The sequence below is a fragment of the Melanerpes formicivorus genome, unplaced genomic scaffold, assembly GCF_026170545.1.
Source record: "Melanerpes formicivorus ecotype bairdi unplaced genomic scaffold, bMelFor1.0.p_v2 SCAF_96, whole genome shotgun sequence".
NCBI lineage: Eukaryota > Metazoa > Chordata > Aves > Piciformes > Picidae > Melanerpes > Melanerpes formicivorus.
In genome coordinates, this window is record NW_027142448.1 from 729,860 (window position 1) to 749,907 (window position 20,048).

Consider the following 20,048-nt stretch of genomic DNA (forward strand, 5'->3'; position numbering starts at 1 on the left):
GTGCCATGGTCTAGTCATGAGGTCTGTGGTGACAGGTTGGACTTGATGATCTTTGAGGTCTCTTCCAACCTTGGTAATACTCTGATACTGTAATACTGTGTATCTATTGCATAAGAATTGATCACTCTTTGAGACAAAATCGCTGTCAGGCTACTGGAAGAGCAAGACTGCCTGTGGTGGCATCCTTACTCTGCAATGTGTAGGGTAGCACAATGTGAGCAAGAGCTGGATTCCCATCTATAGACCAAGCTCACAGACACAGGATGCATCTGAGCCTGGTTTAATGTTTTGCTGCAGTGAGAAGGGGCTAGCCAAAACTGAGCTGAGAATTCAGCTTCATTGTGCCAGGGTAGGCAGCTTGCACAACGCTGCAAATGTCAGAGTCTGAATTACATTTCAAATCAAAGTCACTTTTCAGAACAAACCTTTGCTTTTGAATCACAAAACCATTTGTTTGCATGTCACCAGAAGGAACACCTCCAGATTTAGCTCAGGGACTCTATGGTCTGGTGTTGTGTGTATCACAATTGAGAGTTTTTGCATGAGGGCTTTGGGGTCTGTCACTTCCAAGGTAACAAAGCAGGACAATTTTTTTCCACAAAGTGCTAGAAAGTGTCTTGGAAATGCCCCTACCCATGGCCTACAGACTGGCCTTGAGTCTTTAAAAAGCACCAGAGTCTTCCTTGAGATCCAGCTGTAATCCTGTTAGTGTAGCCAGCAGAATGTTAGGAAGAAGTTCTTCCCAGCAAGAGAGGTTGGCCATGGGAATGTGCTGCCCAGGGAGGTGGTGGAGTCACCATCACTGGAGGTGTTTAGGAAGAGCCTGGATGAGGCACTTGGTGCCATGGTTTAGTTGATCAGATGGTGTTGGGTGATAGGTTGGACTTGGTGATCTCAAAGGTCTTTTCCAACCTGGTTAATTCTATCCTATTGCATTCTATTCTATTCTATTCTATTCTATTCTATTCTATTCTATTCTATTCTATTCTATTCTATTCTATTCCATTCCACTCCACTCCATTCCATTCCATTCCATTCCATTCCACTCCTGAACACCTCCAGTGATGGTGACTCCACCACCTCCCCAGGCAGCACATTCCAATGGGCAATCACTCTCTCTGGGTAGAACTTCCTCCTGACCTCCAGCCTGAACCTCCCCTGGCACAGCCTGAGACTGTGTCCTCTTGTTCTGGTGCTGGCTGCCTGGGAGAAGAGACCAACCCCTTCCTGCCTACAACCTCCCTTCAGGTAGTTGTAGAGAGCAATGAGGTCTCCCCTGAGCCTCCTCTTCTCCAGGCTAAGCAGCCCCAGCTCCCTCAGCCTCTCCTCATAGGGCTGTGTTCCAAACCCCTCATCAACTTTGTTGCCCTTCTCTGGACACCTTCCAGCAACTCAACCTCCTTCCTAACCTGAGGAGCCCAGAACTGGACACAGGACTTGAGGTGTGGCCTAACCAGTGCAGTGTACAGGGGCAGAATGACTTCCCTGCTCCTGCTGGCCACACTGTTCCTGATGCAGGCCAGGATGCCATTGGCCCTCTTGGCCACCTGGGCACACTGCAGGCTCATGTTCAGCCTACCATCAACCAGCACCCCCAGGTCCCTCTCTGCCTGGCTGCTCTCAGCCACTCTGACCCCAGCCTGTAGCACTGCCTAGGGTTGTTGTGGCCAATGTGCAGAACCTGGCACTTGGATGTGTTCAATCTCCTGCCCTTGGACTCTGCCCATCTGTCCAGCCTGTCCTGGTCCCTCTGCAAAGCCTCTCTACTCTCCAGCAGATCAACTCCTGCCCCCAGCTTGGTGTCATCAGCAAACTTACTGCTGATGGACTCAATGCCCTCATCCAGATCATCAATGAAGATGTTAAAGAGGATGGGGCCCAGCACTGATCCCTGGGGCACACCACTGGTGCCTGGCTGCCAGCTGGATGTGGCACCATTCACCACCACTCTCTGGGCTCAGCCTCCAGCCAGTTCCTAACCCATCGCAGTGTGCTCCCATCCAGGCCATGGGCTGACAGCTTGGCCAGCAGTTTGCTGTGGGGGATGGTGTCAAAGGCCTTGCTGAGGTCCAGGCAGACCACATCCACAGCCTGCCCCACATCCACCAGGCAGTCACCTGGGCATAGAAGGAGATCAGGTTTGTCAAAAAAGAGGCAAAGCTAATCTGAGGGTAGTTACATTGCCCAAACAACTGCAATTAAATCCTACAGATAGCAGGCCTTAAACACAATCATCTCTAGAACCTATAAGCGTCTAAACAGCAGCGACCTACCAATTTCCTTCTCCAACGTGTCCAGGAGCTGCTGTCTCATCTCTGTGTCCTTGGTCAGTGTGAAGACATAAGCCATCAAAGACTTGACATAAAGGTTTGTCTTATCAAGTGCTACACTCTTGAGGCAATGTAAGGCATTATCCAGCATAGTATCCTAGAAAAAGGAATCAAAATCCACTCAATTTCCTCTGCCTGCTTCTTGTTATGAAAAACTTATCCCCATTCCTCAGGCATCCCAGCTACATAGTACCATAGTACCATAGTATCAGTCAGGGTTGGAAGGGACCACAAGGATCATCTAGTTCCAACCCCCCTGCCATGGGCAGGGACACCCCACACTACATCAGCCTGGCCACAGCCTCAGCCAGCCTGGCCTTAAACACCTCCAGGGACAGGGCCTCAACCACCTCCCTGCACAACCCATTCCAGGGCTTCACCACTCTCATGGGGAAGAACTTCCTCCTCACATCCAGCCTCAATCTCCCCACCTCCAGCTTCATAACATTCCCCCTAGTCCTATCACTCCCTGAGATCCTGAGCAGTCCCTCCCCAGCCTTCCTGTAGCCCCCTTCAGATACTGGAAGGCCACAATGAGGTCACCTCGGATTTCACATTTAGCATCCCTTTCAGGACTGTGGAAGAGGAAGTAGAGTGAATGAAGCTACACTTAATTAGTAGGAAGTAGAGTGAATTAAGCTGCACTCCAGCAGTGTGCCCAGGTGGCCAAGAAGGCCAATGGCATCCTGGCCTGCATCAGGAACAGTGTGGCCAGCAGGAGCAGGGAAGTCATTGTGCCCTGTACTCTGCACTGGTTAGGCCACACCTTGAGTCCTGTGTCCAATTCTGGGCACCTCAGTTTAAGAAGGACATTGAGAGACTTGAAGGTGTCCAGAGAAGGGCAACAAGGCTGGGGAGAGGCCTTGAGCACAGCCCTGTGAGGAGAGGCTGAGGGAGCTGGGGTTGCTTAGCCTGGAGAAGAGGAGGCTCAGGGGAGACCTCATTGCTCTCTACAACTCCCTACAGGGAGGTTGTAGCCAGGAAGGGGTTGGTCTCTTCTCTCTAGCAACCAGCACCAGAACAAGAGGACACAGTCTCAAGCTGCATCAGGGGAAGTTTAGGCTGGAGGTGAGGATAAAGTTCTTCACTCAGAGAGTTGTTAGCCATTGGAATGTGCTGCCCAGGGAGGTGGTGGAGTCCCCATCCCTGGAGGTGTTGAAGAGGGGATTGGATGTGGCACTTGGTGCCATGGTCTAGTCATGAGGTCTGTGGTGACAGTTTGGACTCGATGATCTTTGAGGTCTCTTCCAACCTTGGTGATACTGTGATACTTGCTGTGGGTTCAAATTAAAGGTGTGACTGGACACACCACTGGGGTGGGGGATTGTTAATGAACTGTAGAATCCAGCTGTAGCAAGTGTCTGGGAGCACTCTGGGGACCAACCCCCACCTGGCTACAACCTCCCTTCAGGGAGTTGTAGAAAGTGAAAAGGTCTCCCCTGAGCCTCCTCTTCTCCAGGCTAAGCAACCCCAGCTCCCTCAGCCTCTCCTCACAGGGCTGTGCTCCAGACCCCTCCCCAGCTTTGTTGCCCTTCTCTGGACATGTTCCAGGTTAGACATGACATTACCTTTCACCAACTCAAGCAGGGTGATCCCTGAAACCACAGAGCAGGGGAAGAATGCAGGGTAGAAGATGCTCTCAAGCCCTGTAAGAGTTTGTATGTGACTTACATTGTGCTCCAGATGGAGTTCCACCAGCGTTGCAGCGATGTAGGCTGTTAATGAGACTGTATCATCCACACCACCCTGCAAGTCATACAGAAACCATCAAAGGGACAAAACCAACCATTGCTTGCCTGTCATTATATAGCCACTGAAAGTGCATGTGAATGGAGTACTTGGCAGAGTACAGCAGCGTGCCTCTGGGCATTCTTGGGCAGGGGACTGGGGTGGTTGTAGCCAGGAGGGGGTTGGTCTCTTCTGTCTAGCAGCCAGCACCAGAACAAGAGGACACAGTCTCAAGCTGCACCAGGGGAGGTTTGGGCTGGAGGTGAGCAGAAAGTTCTTCACTGAGAGAGTAATTTGCCATTGGAATATGCTGCCCAGGGAGGTGGTGGAGTCCCCATCCCTGGAGGTGTTGAAGAGGGGATTGGATGTGGCACTTGGTGCCACGGTCTGGTCATGAGGTCTGTGGTGACAGTTTGGACTCCATGATCTTTGAGGTCTCTTCCAACCTTGGTGATTCTGTGATACTGTGAAAGCTCTCCAGGCTTACTTCCTGCATCTCATGGAAGTCTGGTGTTGAGGGCATCATCAGTGCCATGTTGTGCATGCAACCTAGATTGCCTTGTCATAGAAAGGCATGAAGCAAATTGTTCAGCTGTTTCTTTGATTAAATGTGTTACAACTGGAGATGTGAACACAGCTTTTATGATGCTGAATTTGCATATGAGAGTCAATGGAAGTGTGCACTTGGTTCAGCTGGCTGTGAGAAGCTGTAACTTAATCATAGGAACAGAAGCATTTTGCTTGGAAAAGACCTTTAAGAGCATTGAGTCCAACCAACATCTAGCTCTGCCAACCCTGGTGGTAAACCATATCCCTCAGCACCGCATCTCTGCATCGTTCAAACACCTCCTGGCATGGGGATTCAACCATCTCCCTAGTTCTGCTCAAACAGAAAGCCCAAGGTGAGCAATCAGTGGGAGTCAGAAGTGGATGAGGTCCATATGTGCACTCTGGTTTTCTTTAGTACTGCATTTAAATTTAAGGGAAAAGGAACAACAACAAAGTGCAACCTTGTGCTTTGCTTTGCTAAAGTAAGACAAACCAAAATCCAGCCAAACCTGCTTTGTGTGTGCTATGGATGATGTAGCAATCTGACCAGGCTGGATTGTTTTTACCCATCCAAAGACAATGAACCCAAACACTGCCATACCTTCAGGTCATTGTTGAAGAGCTTCCCCACGCTCTGGAAGCAGCCACTAGGCAGCTGGTGCTTCTGCAGCCAGAGCAGAGCACTTTGCACATGATCCTTGTTGATGTAAATGTGAGAGCTGGCTTGTCCGAAGGACCTGGCTACGAAAGCTGTCAGCCTGTGGGCACAGCACAAAAGGGATCCCATGTCACAGTCAGGAGCTGAAGCAGCAAGGAAAATTCAGGCTAGATGTGAGGAGGAGGTTCTTCCCCATGAGAGTGGTGAAACCCTGGAATGGGTTGTGCAGGGAGGTGGTTGGGGCCCTGTCCCTGGAGGTGTTTAAGGCCAGGCTGGCTGAGGCTGTGGCCAGGCTGATGTAGTGTGGGGTGTCCCTGCCCATGGCAGTGGGGTTGGAACTAGATGATCCTTGTGATCCCTTCCAACCCTGCATGATACTATGGTACTATGATACAATAGGCTTGGGATGCCAGCACCAGTGCTGGTCACTTACCATGTGTTGCTCTGGTTGTCAGCTTTCCCAAAGGCACTGTAGGAGCCATCATCATGCTTGTAGAGCAGTTGACGCTGGTAACCTGTGAAGACAATCACACAGAATCACCAAGGTTCCCACTGCAGTAACTGAAAGCTCAGCTCCCTCAGTCAGGAAGCACATGGAAGCTATACTTACAAAGCACAAACTGCACTCTGCAATGGGATGCAATGAGTATGTACAGATACACAGAGTTTACAATAGTGTACAGGTGTTTGCAAGCAGAAAACAACACAGGAAACCCTCCTGAACTCCTTCTGGTACACCAAAAACAGTGGGGAAACTGCTTCTCTCTCCCCCAATCCCCCCCTTTCCCTCTATAATCAGAAGAAAAGAGAAAGTTAGGAGAACTGTTAGCTCCAAGCATTGTTAGTGTCCTTATCTGCAAGTCAGTAGCCAGCAGGGCAAGGGAGGTGATTCTCCCCCTCTGCTCAGCTCTGCTGAGACCCCACCTGGAGTATTGCCTCCAGTTCTGGAGCCCCTATTGCAAGAGGGATCTGGAGGTGCTGGAAGGTGTCCAGAGAAGGGCCACAAGGATGATCAGAGGGCTGGAGCAGCTCTCCTGTGAGGACAGACTGAAGGAGTTGGGGCTGTTCAGTCTGGAGAAGAGAAGGCTCCCAGGTGACCTCATTGTGGCCTTCCAGTATCTGAAGGGGGCTACAGGAAGGCTGGGGAGGGACTGCTCAGGATCTCAGGGAGTGCTAGGACTAGGGGGAATGGAATGAAGCTGGAGGTGGGGAGATTGAGGCTGGAGGTGAGGAGGAAGTTCTTCCCCATGAGAGTGGTGAAGCCCTGGAATGGGTTGTCCAGGGAGGTGGTTGAGGCCCTGTCCCTGGAGGTGTTTAAGGCCAGGCTGGCTGAGGCTGTGGCCAGGCTGATGTAGTGTGGGGTGTCCCTGCCCATGGCAGGGGGGTTGGAGCTAGATGATCCTTGTGGTCCCTTCCAACCCTGACTGATACTGTGATACTATGATACTATGATAAGATTCTCTCCAAACCAGCAAGGCAGCCAGAGCAGAAGGTAAGGAATGAAGTGGAATGTGTGAGATTGCTAGGGGTACATCTCACACATCTGCCCAATGAAATTAGTTTAGAATAATCTTCTCTTTTCCTTTTTACACCCAACTGGGAGATGTTTAGTTTTCTCCACTTTCTCTGCTTGAAATCTGCAGCTAACTTTTAAAGGCGTAGCTAAAACTGCCACAGACAAGCGCCAGGACTCTCAGTGTGAGGACTGCAGCAACTCAAATTGTATCCTTGCTGTGAGAAGAAGCCTTCAGAATAGAATGGAATGGAATGGAATGGAATGGAATGGAATGGAATGGAATGGAATGGAATGGAATGGAATGGAACAGAACAGCATAGAATAGAATAGAATAGACCAGACCAGGTTGGAAGAGACCTTCAAGATCATTGTGTCCAACTATCATCCAACACCATCTAATCAACTAACCCATGGCACCAAGCACCCTGTCAAGTATCCTCCTGAACACCTCCAGGGATGGTGACTCCACCACCTCCCTGGGCAGCACATTCCAATGGACAGTCTCTCTCTCTGTGAAGAACATCCTAACTTCCAGCCTAAACCTCCCCTGGCACAGCTTGAGACTGTGTCCTCTTGTTCTGGTGCTGGTTGCCTGGGAGAAGAGACCAACCCCCACCTGGCTACAACCTCCCTTCAGGGAGTTGTAGACAACAATGAGGTCTCCCCTGAGCCTCCTCTTCTCCAGGCTAAGCAACCCCAGCTCCCTCAGCCTCTCCTCACAGGGCTGTGCTCCAGACCCCTCCCCAGCTTTGTTGCCCTTCTCTGGACACCTTCCAGCAAGTCAACATCTTTCCTAAACTGAGGGGCCCAGAACTGGAGGACTCAAGGTGTGGCCTAACCAGTGCAGTATAGAGGGGCAGAATGACCTCCCTGCTCCTTTGCAGCAAGAGACTTCACCAGGCCCTACACTCAGAGACAATGAGGCAAACCTACCAACCCACAGCTCCCCATGCACCCCACTGCATCAGCATGACAAGAAGTACCACTGAAATGTGCCATGTGGCTGCTCCAAGTTACTAGAGCAGCTCTGTGTGAGTCCTGTGGGTATGTGCCTTGCTGGTTGGCAGAACAGCGGCACGCTCCACCACCTCATGTCTCCCAGTGCCACTGGGAGCCCTCACTTGCACCTTGCCATGAACAAGAAGAGCTGTGGAAGTGAGGAGACTCCTCCTAGTTTGGTTTCCAGCACTTCTGTTGGCCCTCTCTGCCACTTTGCTTCTGCTAGACTCCAGACAGCCCTTCCTATGAGATGTACAGAAAGTGACAAGGCCATGCCTTGAAGCTCTGAGGGCAAAGCCCTGTCTACACTGGTTTGCTCCTCTGCCCCCCTCCACATGCCCTCATTGTGTACCCTCCCCTTTGCCGCCCTGCTGCCACCATTCTGTTGGTTAGGCCACACTCTCCCAGCCAGCCATTGCAACTCTCAGCAGCAGAGAGGAAGGGAGAAGGAGAGGGAGCAAAATCCTCTCCATGGTTTGCTGCTGAGCTTGGAGCATGGCAGGGTAAGGAGGCAATCAGGCTGAAACATGAGGCACGTTGCAGGATGAGGCAAAAACACTGTGTTGAACTCAGGATACATTGGGCTGAGCCAGTACACCCCCACAATATGTAACCTAAAACCCAGGGGTGAACTACCAAAACCCTGCCTGTCCCCCAGGGCCACTCTGTATTCCAGGGAACAGCAGCTGATTCCCTGTTACCACAAGGGACTTCTGTCAGCCTCAGACTGATTAAAGAAGAAAGCACAGGCATCACACAGTGCATGGCCAAGGGCTCAGGCCCAGCCAGCATGGGCTTAGGAAGGGCAGGTCCTGCCTCTCCAACCTGATCTCCTTCTATGCCCAGGTGACTGCCTGGTGGCTGTGGGGCAGGCTGTGGATGTGGTCTGCCTGGACTGCAGCAAGGCCTTTGACACTGTCCCCCACAGCAAACTCCTGGCCAAGCTGTCAGCCCCTGGCTGGGACAGCAGCACTCTGAGCTGGGTTAGGAACTGGCTGGAGGCTGAGCCCAGAGAGTGGTGGTGAATGGTGCCACAGCCAGCTGGCAGCCAGGCACCAGTGGTGTGCCCCAGGGATCAGTGCTGGGCCCCATCCTCTTTAACATCTTCATTGATGATCTGGATGAGAGGAGTCAGTCATCAGTAAATTTGCAGATGACAGCAAGCTGGGGGCAGGAGTTGATCTGTTAGAGGGTTGGAGAACCCTGCAGAGGGACCTTGCCAGGCTGGACAGATGGGCAGAGTCTAAGGGCATGAGATTGAACACATCCAAGTGCCAGGTTCTACACATTGGCCACAGCAACCCCATGCAGAGCTACAGGCTGGGGTCAGAGTGACTGAGAGCAGCCAGGCAGAGAGGGACCTGGGGGTACTGGTTGATGGTAGGATGAACATGAGCCTGCAGTGTGCCCAGGTGGCCAAGAAGGCCAATGGCATCCTGGCCTGCATGAGGAATAGTGTGGCCAGCAGGAGCAGGGGAGTCATTCTGCTCTGTGCTCAGCACTGGTTAGGCCACACCTTGAGTCCTGTGTCCAGTTCTGGGCTCCTCAGTTTAGGAAGGACATTGAGAGACTTGAAGGTGTCCAGAGAAGGGCAACAAAGCTGGGGAGGGGTCTGGAGCACAGCCCTGTGAGGAGAGGCTGAGGGAGCTGGGGTTGCTTAGCCTGGAGAAGAGGAAGCTCAGGGGAGACCTTCTTGCTCTCTAGACCTCCCTGAAGGGAGGTTGTAGCCGGGTGAGGGTTGGTCTCTTCTCCCAGGCAGCCAGCACCAGAACAAGAGGACACAGTCTCAGGCTGTGCCAGGGGAGGTTTAGGCTGGAGGTGAGGAGAAAGTTCTTCCCAGCAAGAGAGATTGGCCATTGGAATGTGCTGCCCGGGGAGGTGGTGGAGTCCCCATCCCTGGAGGTGTTCAGGAGAGGATTGGATGTGGCACTTGGTGCCATGGTTTAGTTAGTCATGAGGTGTTGGGTGACAGGTTGGACTTGATGATCTCTGAGCTCTTTTCCAACCTCATTGATTCTGTGATTCTGTGAATTACCATAACCCTCTCTCTCAAAAAAAAAAAAAAAGCATGTTTAGTATCTCAAGCAGAGGCACAAGGACAGAAGTCCTGGTTCTTCAGGAGCAGGCTTTTCCTGCCATGAGACATTTCCCTTGCTCTCTGTGATGCCTCCATTGTCGTACCTCTGGCAGTGTTCCCCCTCCTGTCCTGCGCCTCCCCGCCAGGCCTGTGCCCCACGTGCTTGATGCAGAGCACCTTTGTTTTGCAGCAGGAGCAAGGAGGACAATCTTTACCTTTTTTCAGGAATTTGAGGGCTTTAGCTTCGATTTCTGGGTCCAGTTGATTAGTCTTCTTCAAGTACTGGAGTATGAAGATGTTTGGTGCAAACAGCACCATGTTCTGCTCTCCACAGCCGAAGGGCATCTGCAGCAGCCGGTCTAAATTTTGCAGTGCTGGGCCCATGATGTCCCCTTGAGTGTGAGAAGAAAGGTAAGGGCAGGAGAAATGGGAAACAGATAATCAACAGCAAGAAACAGAACAACTGTTGCTAGGATCCTGGGAAAGAGCCAGCCAGTCATTGAGGGCACATGATTAAGATTTATGCTAGGGGGTACTGGTTGACAGTAGGATGAACACGAGCCAGCAGTGTGCCCAGGCAGCCAAGAAGGCCAATGGCATCCTGGCCTGCATTAGGAACAGTGTGGCCAGCAGGAGCAGGGAGGTCATTGTGCCCTGTACTCTGCATTGGTTAGGCCACACCTTGAGTCCTGTGTCCAGTTCTGGGCTCCTCAGTTTAAGAAGGACATTGAGAGACTTGAAGGTGTCCAGAGAAGGGCAACAAGGCTGGGGAGAGGCCTTGAGCACAGCCCTGTGAGGAGAGGCTGAGGGAGCTGGGGTTGCTTAGCCTGGAGAAGAGGAGGCTCAGGGGAGACCTCATTGCCCTCTACAACTCCCTGAAGGTAGGTTGTAGCCAGGTGGGGGTTGGTCTCTTCTGCCAGGCAACCAGCACCAGAACAAGAGGACACAGTCTCAAGCTGCACCAGGGGAGGTTTAGGCTGGAGGTGAGGAGAAAGTTCTTCCCAGCAAAAGAGATTTCCCATTGGAATGTGCTGCCCAGGGAGGTGGTGGAGTCCCCATCCCTGGAGGTGTTCAAGAGGGGATTGGATGTGGCACTTGGTGCCATGGTTTAGTTAGTCCTGAGGTGTTGGGTGACAGGTTGGACTTGATGATCTTTGAGGTCTTTTCCAACATTATTGATTCTATGATTCTATGATGTCTCTTAGATTAGGCCAGCTCAGAAGGGGAAGACATCATGGTTCTAGGAAGAGGGAGGGAATGGTGATCTTGAGGGGGTCTGAAGTCAGGTGAAGAGAGCTGTCATTCCTTAGTGGGTATCAAGGAGGGGAAAGAATTACAGAGGCAAGCTAGCTGAAAAACTGCAGGGATGGTTTGAGTGCCCTTAAATCACAGGAGATACCCTATTTGGTGCCTTCTCCTGCAGCCTCTTGGGAATCACCCAGGACCATTCCTTGTAAGAAGAACAAATACTGATCAAGATTACTTGACCCCCAGTTTTGAGGCCAACATCCCCCCCTTTACAGTTTGTCTCATGAGGGACTGGGTCAATGCATCATTAAGGCCAAAGCATTGTGCCTCTTCCCCCTGGGAACTCAAGAGCAGGGGAAGCTTTTCTCACCTATCACAGAGAATGTGGCTCTGCCAGATCCCTCCAGCACATCTGCAGGTGGAGTCAGGGAGAATTCTTCAGAGACAGAGTTATCTGAGGAAGGCAGAACCCAGAAACATATTGCTTGGAAGAAGCATCATACACAAGTGTAACATCCCAAGGAGGCACAGCTGAGGCTTAGTGTGACATGGAGTCACAGCAGCTGGGGCTTGCAAACAAGAGCCTCAACACAGGAAACTCTGCCAGGCAGAAGACAGAAGCAGATGAACTGCAGTGGTTGTTCTCCCAGGCAGGGGTGGTGCCACCAGCACTTGCTCTCAGACAAATTGGGCCCTGTGCCCTTTAACATCTTTATTGATGAACTGGATGAGGGCATTGAGTCCATCATCAGTAAATGTGCAGATGACAGCAAGCTGGGGGCAGGAGTTGATCTGCTGGAGGGTAGAGAGGCTCTGCAGAGGGACCTGGACAGGCTGGGCAGATGGGCAGAGGCCAAGGGCAGGAGATTGAACACATCCAGGTGCCAGGTTCTGCACATTGGCCACAGCAACCCCAGGCAGTGCTACAGGCTGGGGTCAGAGTGGCTGAGAGCAGCCAGGCAGAGAGGGACCTGGGGGTGCTGGTTGATAGTAGGCTGAACATGAGCCAGCAGTGTGCCCAGGTGGCCAAGAGGGCCAATGGCATCCTGGCCTGCATCAGGAACAGTGTGGCCAGCAGGAGCAGGGAGGTCATTCTGCCCCTGTACACTGCACTGGTTAGGCCACACCTTGAGTCCTGTGTCCAGTTCTGGGCTCCTCAGTTTAGGAAGGAGGTTGAGTTGCTGGAAGGTGTCCAGAGAAGGGCAACAAAGCTGGGGAGGGGTTTGGAGCACAGCCCTGTGAGGAGAGGCTGAGGGAGCTGGGGTTGCTTAGCCTGGAGAAGAGGAGACTCAGGGCAGACCTTCTTGCTCTCTACAACTACCTGAAGGGAGGTTGTAGCCAGGTGGGGGTTGGTCTCTTCTCCCAGGCAGCCAGCACCAGAACAAGAGAACACAGTCTCAAGCTGTGCCAGGGGAGGTTCAGGCTGGAGGTCAGGAGGAAGTTTTACACAGAGAGAGTGATTGCCCATTGGAATGTGCTGCCCAGGGAGGTGGTGGAGTCACCATCACTGGAGGTGTTCAGGAGGAGACTTGACAGGGTGCTTGGTGCCATGGGTTAGTTGGTTGGGTGGTGTTGGGTGATAGGTTGGACTCGATCTTGAAGGTCTCTTCCAACCTGGTCTATTCTATTCTATTCTATTCTATTCTATTCTATTCTATTCTACTCTATTCTATTCTATTCTATTCTATTCTATTCTATTCTATTCTATTCCATTCCATTCCATTCCATTCCATTCCATTCCATTCCATTCTATTCTAAACTCCCCCCACCTTTGAACAGTTGCAGTAGCCCTCTCCCCCCTCCCATTGGAATAGGCTTCCCCAAGAGGTGGTTGAATCGCCATCCTTGGAGGTGTCTCCAAGAACCACAGATGTGATACTAAGGGACATGGCTTAGCATGAGACCTGGGAGGGCTAGGTAATGGCTGCACTCAATGATCTTAAACAAACAACTGCAGGATTCCATGATTCCATCCTGCTCTCATGATCAATAGCCATCAGGGATTTCTGTCTCATACCTGCAGCACAGAGGAAGGTGTTTTGGGTCTTCTCTTGCAGGACACCTCCTGGCTGCAGATGGAGAGAGAGCAGTTCAGCTAGGAAAGCAGGGAAGGAAGTCACCATTCCTCAACAGGCCCCATTTGCTTCCCAGAAGAAGGGGCCAAGCTTCCTCTTAGCTGTCTCAGGGGATGACCCACTGTCCCCTATGGTCTCCCCCCTGCAGTGGAGGACTAACCTTAATGAGCAGAGGTTTTATCACTGTGTCTCTCTGTCCTTGCAAAGGTGTCACAGCAATCCTGTTGTCACACAGATCATGTGAATCTTCTGCCATGCCAGTCACAGTGACATTGACTTTGCCTGCAGGGAGCAGAGGGCAACATCTCTGAGCACTTGCAGCAGAGAGCTGCATGCAGGCACTTCAGCACCAGACAAGAGGAGGCAGGCATGTTCCACCCCTCTTTGTGCCAGCTGCCACACATCCCCCTGCTCAGCCTCACCCATCCTGGTGGCTGTCACATTCCACACAAAGGTTTTTGCTTCGTTGGCACAGAGGCAGCTGGTGAATTGGCAGCCTGGACAGGGCTCCACTTCCAGTTCTGGGGTCTCTGTGAGCGTGGTGTGCACCTAAGCATGGAGAAGTGTACCAGCAGATGTTGGCAGGGTGTTAGTGACAGGTGGTGCAAAAAAGGAGCAAATACTATGGGCCATGAAGTGCAAAGTGGTGCTTTGTGGTCCAGATGCCAGCATCAGGGCCCCCTGAGTAGCTCACAATTTGCCTCTGAGCTCAAGTTCTCACTCTGACAGAGGCCATGTAATTGGAAGAATATTCACCTGGATACAGTCCTGGAGGTAGTTGAAGACAGTGGCTTTTAGGCTGAAAGTCTCTCCTTGAATCACTGAGTATGGTAGTGACAGATCCACAAAGAAAGGCTGAAAGACCCTGAGAGTGGTCAGAGGTGAGAACCCAAAGCCAGTGTCAGCAACACAGAAGGTGTTGGCATTCCATTCTGTAATGGTGTCAGGTACAGCAGCTTGGAGAGAGGCTTGGCCATCCTCCCTAGAGCAGGCAGAGAGGAGAATGTGCTCAGAAGCAGTTCCAAGTCTCCAGAGCTCTTTGGGGAAGGTGGGTAGAGGCTGTTACCAACCCAACTGAGACCAAATCCCAAATCCAGGTCTCTGGGAAGAGGGTTCGGGGCTTCGGCTTCTGCTTGGGTTCAAGGTGAGGTGCAGAGGCACCAGGGCCGACAGCATTCTCTGCCAGAAAGCAAGTGACACCTCAGGAAACAGCATCGGGAGCTACAGGGGACAACAGCTCTTCTTTCCCAGGCAAGGAGGGAAGGGAGGCCATCCAGAGGGACCTGGACAGGCTGGAGAGGTGGGCACAAGCCAACCTCAGGAGGTTCAACAAGACCAAGGGCAGGGTCCTGCAGCTGGGTGGAGGCAATCCCAGGCACAAATGCAGGCTGGGCAGGGACTGGCTGGAAAGTAGCCCTGAGGAGAGAGACTTGGGGGTGCTGGTGGAGGAGAAGCTCACCAGGAGCTCTCAGTGTGCACTTGCAGCCCAGAAAGCCAATCAGAGCCTGGGCTGCAGCAGGAGAAGTGTGGCCAGCAGGGCAAGGGAGGTGATCCTCCCCCTCTGCTCAGCTCTGGGGAGACCCCACCTGGAGTACTGCCTCCAGTTCTGGAGCCCCTATTGCAAGAGGGATGTGGAGGTGCTGGAAGGTGTCCAGAGCAGGGCCAGGAGGATGAGCAGAGGGCTGGAGCACCTCTCCTGTGAGGACAGACTGAAGGAGTTGGGGCTGTTCAGTCTGCAGAAGAGAAGGCTCCCAGGTGACCTCATTGTGGCCTTCCAGTATCTGAAGGGGGCTCCAGGAAGGCTGGGGAGGGACTGCTCAGGATCTCAGGGAGTGAGAGGACTAGGGGGAATGGAATGAAGCTGGAGGTGAGGAGATTGAGGCTGGAGGTGAGGAGGAAGTTCTTCCCCATGAGAGTGGTGAAGCCCTGGAATGGGTTGTCCAGGGAGGTGGTTGGGGCCCTGTCCCTGGAGGTGTTGAAGGCCAGGCTGGATGAGGCTGTGGCCAGGCTGATGTAGTTGGGGTGTCCCTGGCCATGGCAGGGGGGTTGGAACTAGCTGATCCTTGTGGTCCCTTCCAACCCTGACTGATACTGTGGTACTATGATAGTAAGCTCACACAAATACCATTGCTTTGTGACACAGAACAAGGGTGGAACCTGTGAGAGTGCTGGTTGAGAGCATTCTACAGTTTCCATGAAAGGCACAGGAGAGAGGGGCAGCCAGCAAAGCACAGAGGTTGGAGCTTTCATCTGGGGTTTGTAAATGGGGTCCTTTGAACTGGACAAAAGCTTTGTTCTGGTCACACAACACATACAAGGAGCACAGCAGGAGGGAAGTCAGCTATCTCAGCTGCAGGCTGGCCAGAGCTGGGAGAGGAGCAACCCTTCAGTCAAGGAGGTGGATGCATCTATCCCTTACCAAGCATAGTGGTACGGCCAAACAACAGCCTTTTCTCCATGTCCTCTGCCACACAGGACACTGGTTTCTTGATTCTGGTGTTGGTGAAGACTTTCATACGCAGCCTCTGGAAAAACAATGAGTAGAGTAGAGTAGAGTAGAGTAGAGTAGAATAGAATAGAATAGAATAGAATAGAATAGAATAGAATAGAATAGAATAGAATAGAATAGAATAGAATAGAATAGAATAGAATAGTTTATAGTTTCATTGTTTCATTCAGGGTTGGAAGGGACCACAAGGATCATCTAGTTCCAACCCCCCTGCCATGGGCAGGGACACCCCACACTAGATCAGCCTGGCCACAGCCTCAGCCAGCCTGGCCTTAAAGACCTCCAGGGACAGGGCCTCAACCACCTCCCTGGACAACCCATTCCAGGGCTTCACCACTCTCATGGGGAAGAACTTCCTCCTCACCTCCAGCCTCAATCTCCCCACCTCCAGCTTCATTCCATTCCCCCTAGTCCTATCACTCCCTGAGATCCTGAGCAGTCCCTCCCCAGCCTTCCTGTAGCCCCCTTCAGATCCTGGAAGGCCACAATGAGGTCACCTGGGAGCCTTCTCTTCTCCAGACTGAACAGCCCCAACTCCTTCAGTCTGTCCTCACAGGAGAGGTGCTCCAGCCCTCTGCTCATCCTCCTGGCCCTTCTCTGGACACCTTCCAGCACCTCCAGATCCCTCTTGGAATAGGGGCTCCAGAACTGGAGGCAGTACTCCAGGTGGGGTCTCCCCAGAGCTGAGTAGAGGGGGAGAATCACCTCCCTCGACCTGCTGGCCACACTTCTCCTGCTGCAGCCCAGGATCTGATTGGCTTTCTGGGCTGCAAGTGCACACTGAGAGCTCATGTTGAGCTTTTTGTCCCCCAGCACCCCCAAGTCTCTCTCCTCAGGGCTGCTTTCCAGCCAGTCCCTGCCCAGCCTGCATTTGTGCCTGGGATTGCCTCCACCCAGATGCAGGACCCTGCCCTTGCTCTTGTTGAACCTCCTGAGGTTGGCTTGTGCCCACCTCTCCAGCCTGTCCAGGTCCCTCTGGATGGATCCCTTCCCTCCAGCTGTCTGCTGCACCACACAGCTTGGTGTCATCAGCAAACCTGCTGAGGGTGCACTCAGTGCCACTGTCCATGGCACCCACAAAGATGTTGAACAAGCCTGGTCCCAGGACTGATCCCTGAGGGACTCTTCTTGTCCCTGGCCTCCCCTGGGACATGGAGCCATTGACAGCCACTCTTTGGGTGCAGCCATCAAGCCAGTTCCTTATCCATCTAGTGGTCACCCATCACACCCATGTGTCACCAGCCTGGAGACCAGGATGTGGTGTGGGACAGTGTCGAAGGCCTTGCTCAGGTCCAGGTAAATGACATCAGCTGCTCTCCCCTCAGCTATTGATGTTGTCACCTGCTCATAGAAGGCAACCAAGTTGGTCAGGCAGGATTTGCCCTTGGTGAAGCCATGCTGACTGTTCCCAATCACCTCTTCACTATTCTTCTGAGCGAGAAGTGACTCCAGGATAAAATAGAATAGAATAGAATAGAATAGAATAGAATAGAATAGAATAGAATAGAATAGAATAGAATAGAATAGAATAGAATAGAATAGAATAGACCAGGTTGGAAAAGACCTTCAAGATCATCCAGTCCAAGCTATCAGCCAACACCATCTAATCAACTCAACCATGGCACCAAGTGCCTCATCCAGGCTCTTCCTAAACACCTTCATTGATGGTTCCTCCACCACCTCCCTGGGCAGCACATTCCAATGGCCAATCTCTCTGTGAAGAATTTCTTCCTAACATCCAGCCTAATCCTTCCCTGGCACAGCTTGAGACTGTGTCCTCTTGTTCTGGTGCTGGTTGCCTGGGAGAAGAGACCAACCCCCACCTGGCTACAACCTCCCTTCAGGGAGTTGTAGAGAGCAATGAGGTCTCCCCTGAGCCTCCTCTTCTCCAGGCTAAGCAACCCCAGCTCCCTCAGCCTCTCCTCACAGGGCTGTGCTCCAGACCCCTCCCCAGCCTTGTTGCCCTTCTCTGGACACCTTCCAGCATCTCTACATCTTTCTTAACCTGAGGGGCCCAGAACTGGACACAGGACTCAAGGTGTGGCCTAACCAGTGCAGAGCACAGGGCACAATGACTTCCCTGCTCCTGCTGGCCACGCTATTCCCGATCCAGGCCACAATGCCATTGGCCTTCTTGACCACCTGGACACACTGCTGGCTCATGTTCAGCCTAGTATCAACTTCTAGCAATGAAAGTTGGGGCAGATGAAGTTCCCTGTATGTAAATACTTGCAGGCATTCACAATCACATACTGGGAACTACTGGCTCAGGCAAAGTTAAGTGGAAGTGTAGACACTCACCTTAAAGAGATTAAAGACATCACCAGCACTTTGGTACCATGGTGCTTCCATTCGAGCCTTTTTGTGGAGGCTGGGGTGCTGGGGCAAACAAGGGTATGGCTCAAAGTCTTCTAGGTAATAAGGGAACCCTCTTCCTCCAATTATGAAGCTGTCTTCAAAGACCTTTTCAGAGAGCTGGAATGGAGCATCAGAGATCTTCATAAGGAACTGCCCAACAACCATGTCCAGGTGTCAAGTATTTGGACTGTAACCCTCTTATAGTTTGTGAAAGTAGAATAGAATTAACCAGGTTGGAAAAGACCTTCAAGATCATCAAGTCCAACCTATCACCCAACACCATCTGATCAACTAAACCATGGCACCAAGTGCCACGTCCACTCCCTTTTTGAACACCTCCACCACCTCCCTGGGCAGCACATCCCAATGGCCAATCTCTCTTGCTGGGAAGAACTTTCTCCTCACCTCCAGCCTAAACCTCCCCTGACACACCTTGAGACTGTGTCCTCTTGTTCTGGTGCTGCTTGCCTGGGAGAAGAGACCAATCCCCCTCTGGCTACAACCTCCCTTAAGGTAGTTGTAGAGAGCAAGAAGGTCTCCCCTGAGCCTCCTCCTAAATGGAACAGCAGCTCACCAGCACATCCCCCTGGATTTGCTGAGGCTCCTTTGTAACTGCCTGGCTTCTATAACTTTATTTAGAGCTTCCCATGGGGCATGTCCCTGTGTATTATCTCTGTTACACGTTGTGGAACAAAAGAGACTGATTTTTGCATCATTTTGGTCTAAATTTTGAATTCATTCCTCTGGAACATGTAGCTGCTGTCAGGCAAGTTCCCTCAAGCCTGCTGTAACCTCACAATGCACCTGGCTGAATGCTTTTAACCAGCTGCTGTGTGAGCTGGCTGCTCTCATAGACTTCTAGAATTGCTTTGGTTGGGAAATACTTTCCAAGTCATGAAATCCAACCATTCCCTAACTCTGCCAAGGCTGGTGCTAAACCATGCTCCTCAGCACCACAGCTCTGTGTCTGTGCAACACCTCCAGGGGTCAGGATTCAACCATCTCCCTGGGAAGCCTCTTCCAGTGTTTCAGAACCATTTCAGAGAAAAAGGCTCTTCTAATATCCAACCTAAACCTCCTCTGTTGCAGCTTAAGGCCATTTCCTCTGCTCCTATCACTTGTTACTAGGGAGAGCAACACCCACTCTAACCTCCTTTCAGGGAATTGTGGAGACTGAGAAGGTCTCCCCTCAGCCTCCTTTTGTCCAGCCCAACAAGCCCTAGCTACTGCTGGAGCAGCTCAGGTGCTCAGCCTGTTGTGTGATGTGGGCATAACTCAGCAATGTTTGGGGCAGAGGGGTAGGAGGACCCCAGTGGGGCAAATGTCAAAAGCTTAGCCTCACTGTTGGTGGAAGATGGAAGAGCAGCAAGACAAGTGGACAGGTGAGAAAAGCTGCCAAGTACTCTCCATCCAGGCCCAAACCACCAGCATCTCTTTGAAGCTGCTCTCTCTGCCTATCCCTACAGTACTGTGCAGCATCCAGCTCTCTCCAGGAAGAGGTCTACACTTCAGGGCTGATGCATGAGAACCATGATCACCACATAGCTACTCAGAAGAGGCCAAGAGAGAGGATGTCAGGGCAGCCATGTTCTGAGATGGACTGTGGCCTTCCTCTTGCCGGTGCATGGAGGCAGAAGGCAGGTTGGGCATGGCAGGCTGCACTCACTGTGTCTGCTGTTAGGGTGTTGTTGTTCTTCAGGAGGACACTCTTGTCAACAGCTTGAACAGAGCAGAAGGACCCTGGAGCAGCCTTGAGGTTCAGAGTGACTTCTGATCCTGGGACTTCCTCCTTGTGTGAGAAGTCCAGTGCCACCTGCAAAAGAAGACAGGGTCAGAGGGCTTAGCATTGGAGAGTGGGACCCTGTGACTCTTAGAGGTCTGGGTAGCACAGGCAATGATGCAGAACAAGGTGGGGAAAGGGGCTGAGATGCTGAGACAGGCCCTCCTGGAAACCCACTGAAGAGTTTACATGGGCAGCAGTGTGTACAGCCCAGCCAGAAC

At 52.1% G+C, this 20,048-nt stretch overlaps 1 protein-coding gene across 1 annotated transcript in view; it reads right to left on the reverse strand.

Annotated features, from left to right (window-relative positions):
* LOC137455341 (alpha-2-macroglobulin-like protein 1) overlaps positions 1–20,048 on the reverse strand; it is a 33,748-nt gene that overhangs the window by 13,500 nt on the left and 200 nt on the right. Inside the window, exons 2-15 of the mRNA XM_068166065.1 lie at positions 19,714–19,860; positions 17,991–18,164; positions 15,600–15,705; positions 14,251–14,359; positions 13,937–14,162; positions 13,603–13,729; positions 13,341–13,462; positions 13,123–13,174; positions 11,476–11,559; positions 10,073–10,249; positions 5,699–5,780; positions 5,209–5,365; positions 4,002–4,076; positions 2,274–2,427 (exon numbers count right to left, since the gene is read on the reverse strand). Coding sequence (XP_068022166.1) covers positions 2,274–2,427; positions 4,002–4,076; positions 5,209–5,365; positions 5,699–5,780; positions 10,073–10,249; positions 11,476–11,559; positions 13,123–13,174; positions 13,341–13,462; positions 13,603–13,729; positions 13,937–14,162; positions 14,251–14,359; positions 15,600–15,705; positions 17,991–18,164; positions 19,714–19,860 — 1,792 coding nt within the window. The remainder of the gene's footprint in view (positions 1–2,273; positions 2,428–4,001; positions 4,077–5,208; positions 5,366–5,698; positions 5,781–10,072; positions 10,250–11,475; positions 11,560–13,122; positions 13,175–13,340; positions 13,463–13,602; positions 13,730–13,936; positions 14,163–14,250; positions 14,360–15,599; positions 15,706–17,990; positions 18,165–19,713; positions 19,861–20,048) is intronic.